Here is a 6,896-nt window from a genome sequence, read left to right as displayed (position 1 = left end):
AGCAACAAAAAGCCAGCCCAGTTTTAAAGTTGACAAAGGACTTGCTTGAGTAGACATTTGACCAGAGAAGATTTGCATATGGTCCATTAGCATATGAGAAAATATTTTCTGCCATCATTAGTCGTTAACTGATTCACTCACTGCTCTCTACTGTGGAGTCAAACCCCATTCACAGTGACCTTACAGAGCAGAAGAGAACTACCCCGGGTTTCTGAGGCTGTAAATCTTTACAGAAACGGATTGCCTCATCTTTCTCTTGGGGAATAACTGGTTCATTTGAATTGTTAACCTTTCAGTAAGCAACCCATGCTTAGCCATAGCACTACCAGGAAAGTGCAAATCAAAACCATAAGGAGATGCACCCTCACCCACACTAAAATGGGTATTACTAGAAAAACTGAAGTGTTGGTGAAGATGTGGGAAAATTAGAACTCATGGGACTGTAAAGTGGTGCAGACCATATGGAATACAGTTTGGAGGTTTCTAAGTGAAATATAGAACTACCTCATGGCCCAGCAATTCCATTCTTTGGTATATACCCTAAAGAATTGCAGGCGGGGACTTGAACAGATACTTGTACACCAGTGGTCATTGCAGCATGAATTACAATAGCCAAAAGGTTTAGAAACAGCGCAATAGTTAGATAAAATGGACATACATAAAATGAAATATTAGTGAAATAAATCAGACACAAAAGAACAAATATTGTATCATTCCACTTAACAGGAAATGTCCAGAATCGGCAAAGATAGAGCCCAGAGTTCATTAATGGTCACCACTGTTATAAGAAGGAAGAAATGAAAGGAGATATATTGTTTGGGGTGTACACAGTTTTTGTTAAAGGGGATGAAAAATTTGAAAACCGGCAGTGCAAACTGATCATTGTACAATATGGTGAATGTAATTTGTCTCACTGAGTTGTACAAATAGGTGAATGTAAAATATAAAACTAATTGAAATATTTTGTTACCTATATTTCATCACAATAAGAAAATTACAGTTGACTCTAGAACAGGTCAGGGTTAGAGGCAACGACCTCCCATACAGCTAAAAATCTGCGTATAATTTACATTTGACCCTTGATCTACACAGTTTGAATTGCATGGGATCACTGGTAGTGGTGGTGTGCCAAGTCAGTTCCAACTCATAGTGACCCTGTAGTTGGTTTCTGAGGCTGTAAATCTTTTGGGGAACAGAAAGCCTCATCTTTTTCCTGTGGGAGAGCAGCTGATAGATTCACACTGCTGACCTTTTGGTTAGCAGCCCAGTACATAACCATTATGCTACAAGGGGTCCTTGGAGCCACTTACAGTAGGGGCTGGGGAACGGTTTGCTATTACTGTGAGCATGTCATTTTGTTACAAATCTCTGCTTAAAACGCTGTGTGATGCTGACCATCTCTGCGTGAACACTTCATGTGGTAATGATTAGTTACCGTACAGCAAGAGGGAAAAAAATCCACATATGAGTGGGTCTGTGCTGTTCAAACCTGTGTTCAAGGGTCACCTATAATTCTATAAAGAAGATAACATCATCCATGTAACATGCTAGTACCTGATCGTATTTTAATTTTGACTTCTATCTTTTGTATTCCTCCATCTGCCTGTTAGTTGTCGTGTTATAATGTCAGAAGTCATGCCACCAGTATTTCAGTCGCCAGTAGGGCCACCCATGGTGTATGGGCTTCAGTGGAGCTTGCTGACTAGGACAGATTAGATAGGAAGGCCTGATCATCTACTTCTGAAAATTGTTGTTGTTGTTGTCAAGTGCCGTTCAGTGGATTCCGACCCATAGAGACCCTATATAGGGTTTCCAAGAAGCAGCTGGTGAGCTTGAACCGCCAACCTTGCAGTTCAAATGGCTTTGCAGTCTGGCGCGTTAACCCACAGCATCACACCAGGACTCCGATAGAAACCCGTATAGATCACAACAAAATAGCGTCTGGGCATCATGTTGTTCTGTTGTATATGGGGCCAACTCCATAGCAACAAACAGTGGTCCTTTGTATTGAAAACTATACCACCTACTAATTTTGTGTTTCGCTCAAATAAGTTACCTATTCTGACACCTAAATTGCATACTATTTCCCAACTTGGTGTTTCTTCTCACTAATTTTGCAAAATGCATTGGTGTGATCTAGATGTGATGCTGTCATGGGGTTAATGACCTTAAATAGATCAGACCCCTTCCCTGCTTTTGGAAATTTTTCTATTGTATGCGGAATCAATGGGAGGGAAGGTTAACACATAAATAGATATGCTTGTTTATATCTATTAAAAAGCAAAATAATCTGACCCTATTATTTGTAGGGCAAGAGAAGTAACGCTTTTGACTTATCATCTATGTGTTACACTTTAATACATGTTCTTATTCCAGCAGTCTTCAGATCATAGTACAGATTTTATTGTCAAAGCAAAAAACTGGTTTAAGTAATCCTTACTTTCTATAGAATGCTCATTGCTATATCATCAGATAACTAATTTTTCTCTTGCTTTATCTTAATTTAGGTATAAATAGAACAGCTTTAAGAGAGATTAAATTATTACAGGAGCTAAGTCATCCAAATATAATTGGTGTGAGTATGATCCAAATTGCTTTTGTTTTAACCTAATTTGGGACAGTGTCCTTTTATTGAATGTGGTGGGTGTTGGCTGAAGTCTCAACAAGATTAGTTCTTCAGGGTAATGTTACAGAAAAAACTTAGAAATGTATCAGCCTGAAATGTATAAAGGTAAGTCAGAAAGTATCGCTTCTAGGGTTCCAGTTCATTTCTGCATGGACTAATTTCAAACAAAATGTGTTTGAACATGTCTGTGCAATCAGCGTATGACTACAGACCAATTCTTTCAGTGATTCAATTGTCTCAGTCTTGTTACCAAACTGAGCCCCCTGTCACTGAGTCCATTCCAACTCTTAGTGACCCTGAGACTAAATTTTTATGGTAGCAGACAGCCTCATCTTTTTACTGTGAAATGGTTGGTGGGTTTGAACTGTCCTTGCAGTTTGCAGTCCAGGGCTTATCCTCCAGCAGCACTAAGACTCCTTTCAGTCTCGTTGTTGTTGTTGTTGTTGTTAAATGCCGTCAAGTCAGTTCTGACCCTTAGCAACACTGTATAGGGTTTCCAAGGAACAGCTGGTGAGCTTGAACCACCGACCTTGCAGTTCAAACGACTTTGCAGTCTGACGCATTAGCCTACAGTGCCAGATCAGGACTCCATTAGAGTGCCTTAAAAAAAAGAATCTATTCACAACATTACCATTCTAGGGGTTCTGCTGGGTCAGTTAAATTCAAGGCAAAGAGGGTAGCTTAGAAGGTTATGGCAGCTGTTTTTGGAGATTCCAAAAGGGGAATCCTGAAACATTTTTTCAAAGGACACAGGACAATAGCAGGGGGTTATTTGGATAGAGTTTTAAGAAAATTGAAAACTGCGCTGGTATGAAACAGTCCAGGAAAGTGATACCAAGAAATGAAGTGTTTGATAACTTCAGTATTTTGTCTACTTATCATGATGTTATTTATTGGTCCAGTGGTTAGGATTTTTGTTTTCTTTATATTGAGTTGCAACCCATACCAAATGATCTCCAGCATCATTTCTATCACCAAGGCCATATTTTCCAACTACTGGTCTTCCACTGTTTCCAGCCTTTGCATTCCAGTCATCAGTAATTATCGATATATTTTGATTGCATGTTTGATCAATTTCAGACTGAAGAAGTTGGTAGAACTCTTCAATTTCATCATCACTGATTTTGTGTTTAGTGCATAAATTTGAATTATTAGTTGTATTGACTGGTCTTCCTTGTAGGTGTATGGATATTATCCTATCACAGACAGTGTTGAACTTTAAGAAAGAACTTGAAATGTTATTTGTTGTGATGATTGTGACGAAATTCCTCTTTCATTTGTCATTCCTGGCATAATAAACCATGTGATCGTCAAAATTCAAAATGGCCAATACCAGTCCATTTCAGCTCACTAATGCCTAAGATATGATATTTGTGCATTCCATTTCATTTTTGACAGTTTTCCAATTTTCCTAGAGTCATACTTTATACATTCCATGTTTTGATTATTAATAGATTTTTACAGATGTTTCTCTTCATTTTAAGTTGTACCCCATCAGTAAATGAAGGTCCTGAAGGCTTTATTCATGTCATCCTGGTCAACTCTACTTTGAGGTGGCAGCTCTCCCCCAATCACATTTTGAGTGCCTTCTCTACCTGAGGGGCTCATCTCTTATCACTATCTCTGACAATGTTTTGGTGCTATCTGACAGTGTTCTACTGTTACTCATAAGGTTTTCAGTGACTAAATATTCAGAAGTAGTCCATCTCCCCTTCTTCCTAGTCTATCTTAGTCTGGAAACTCAACTGAAACTTGTCCACCTTGAGTGACTTTGCTGGTATTTAAAATACCGCTTGCATACTTTGCAGAATCGTAGCAACCTACAAGCCACCACAGTACCACAAACTGACAGACAAGTGGTAGCAAGTTGTGAAAGTAGCTGATTTCATACATGTAAAGTACCTAGAATAGTGCCTGGCAGAGTGAATGTGTTCATTCAGTAACAGCTGCTGATCTTTTAGAGTATTTTCTTAAGTACCATGCTTGAGAATTTTAAAAAATCAGATATTTTCATTAGTTCATTTCTTAACTATAACTATAAATTTGGGAGAGAAGTTAAGTACTTAATGATATATGAAAGAAGTGAAGTTTAATATCCTTGTATTTTAAACTATTCTTAGCAAAAATGAAAAAAAAAAAAGGACAAATGCCAAGCATAATAAAAATGCCGTAAGCTTTTTGCAAAAAATGCATATTTAAATTAAAAAATGTCTCAGTTGATATACTATTGGTAAGTATGTAACACAGAAGTATATTTTAATTTTGTTTTTGTTCTGCAGCTCCTTGATGCTTTTGGACATAAATCTAATATTAGCCTTGTATTTGATTTTATGGAAACAGATCTAGAGGTAAGATCAAGATTCTCAGAAGCATCATCTGTTCCTGTTTATGAAAAGGAAACCTAAGTGTTTATTTCCTGCTTATGAAGATGTTTTAAGTGCTGTGGAGTTGGTTCTGACCATAGCAACTTGTGCAGAGTGCCAAGTACGACTGGTGGATTAAAACTGTTGATCTTGCAGTTAGTTAGTAGTCCAGTGCTTCTCCTACAACCCTGTGTTGTTGTTTTGAAGTGCCATCAAGTCAGTTCTGTCCCATAGTGACCCTGTATAGGGTTTCCAAAGAGAGGCTGGTAATCTTGAACTGCTTGACCTTGTGTTCAAACTGACTTTGCAGTCCAGTGCATGAACCCACAGTGCCACACCAGGACTCCTACAACCCAGGTTGTTGTTGTTAAATGCCATCAAGTCAGTTCTGACCCATAGCGACACTGTATAGATTTTCCAGTGCTTAATTTTGTTGGAGTCTGGATATATTTTAAAGATCAAGAGATGCTTTTTGTCTTCTGAGTTCCCTTATTGATGTTATTATTAGAGAAATGAGTGTTAATCCTGTGAGAGTTAAGAGTTTTCTCCCACCCTGATAATAACTCCTTTTGAAAGCTAAGTTTCTTTTTGAGAAACAAAATCCATTAATGTTGGATCTCAAAATAATTCAGTGCCTTGTGCATTTTTCTGAAAAGTTCAGGATTCTTTCAGTTATAAATGATAACAGAAAATGCTAATTATCTTCATAAATGGACAAAAGAGGACTCTCTGAAATACATTTTTATGTAAAGAAAAAGGCAAGCCTCAGACTGGGAGGAAACTTTTCCAAAACACATCAATCTGTAGCTAGAATATGTGAAGAACCCTCAAAATTAAATAGTATAAAAACTACTTTTTAAAATGAGGAAAACATCAGAAATGTCATCCAAGAAGACAGATGGGGTTTGTTTGGCAAAATAAAGTATACTCATGTATTCTGTCTGTGTTACAGGTTATAATAAAGGATAATAGTCTTGTGCTGACACCAGCACACATCAAAGCATACATGTTGATGACTCTACAAGGATTAGAATATTTACATCAACATTGGATTCTACATAGGGTAAGGTTTTAAATACACCAAGTATAATTGTTTCTTTGTTGTAGTCACGTTTTATGTAGCCATTTTAGTACGTAAATTATCTGAACATATAAACTGTTAATTAAGCACAATAGTGATAATACGAGAGAATACGTTATCCCGTCTTTTCCCTGTCCTTCCTTCAGTTATTTCATCAGATGATGCTGGGAGAACTCAATTATTAACTAAACTCTAGAACTAGAAGGATTGTCTGTCTAATCCTTGATTTTTTTTTTTTTTTTTTTTATTTCATAGATGAAGAACCAAGTTGCTAAGTGAACTGACCAAAGTTGCATTTTTTCAAGGACAGACTGCTACTAACTAATGAGAATTAGAATTTAGGTATTTTGAGTTTAAGTCCAGAGTTCTTTTTTCAATACATTTGCTATGGAAAAAAATACATGAGAGTTGGGTTAAATTATACAATGTTGAAGCACTTTTAGAGAAATAATTCTTGTAGTAACTAAAAATTCCATGCAGTTAAGAAATAAAATATATGAAACGGTTGACTGCTTTTTAGAATCATTTAGCTGTTAAAACAAGTCTCATAATTTTGTTAAGATGCTCTTGCTGGTAGTGGTTATGTGCCGTGGAGTTGATTCCAACTCATAGTGACCCTATATAGGGTTTCTGTGGCTGTAAATCTTTACAGGAGCAGAAAGCCTCATCTTTCGTCAGCAGCCACCTCGTAATTACTATGCTACTAGAGTCCTTAAGTAGATCCTCTTAGGGACTCTTAAATAGGGGGAGACAATCTATAGTTAGTAATTTCTCAGACCTAAACATGGGATACCTTCTGTTGTTGTTGTTGTTGTTAAGTGCCGTC

General features: G+C 37.1%; 1 protein-coding gene across 1 annotated transcript in view; it reads left to right on the top strand.

Annotated features, from left to right (window-relative positions):
* The window catches only part of CDK7 (cyclin-dependent kinase 7), a 58,017-nt gene that overhangs the window by 27,423 nt on the left and 23,698 nt on the right, over positions 1-6,896 (top strand). Inside the window, exons 4-6 of the mRNA XM_006870968.1 lie at positions 2,508-2,575; positions 4,906-4,974; positions 5,942-6,052. Of these exons, the coding sequence (XP_006871030.1) occupies positions 2,508-2,575; positions 4,906-4,974; positions 5,942-6,052 (248 nt within the window). The remainder of the gene's footprint in view (positions 1-2,507; positions 2,576-4,905; positions 4,975-5,941; positions 6,053-6,896) is intronic.

The sequence above is a fragment of the Chrysochloris asiatica genome, unplaced genomic scaffold (genome assembly GCF_000296735.1).
Source record: "Chrysochloris asiatica unplaced genomic scaffold, ChrAsi1.0 scaffold00157, whole genome shotgun sequence".
NCBI lineage: Eukaryota > Metazoa > Chordata > Mammalia > Afrosoricida > Chrysochloridae > Chrysochloris > Chrysochloris asiatica.
This window is presented reverse-complemented; position numbering and strand designations above follow the sequence as displayed.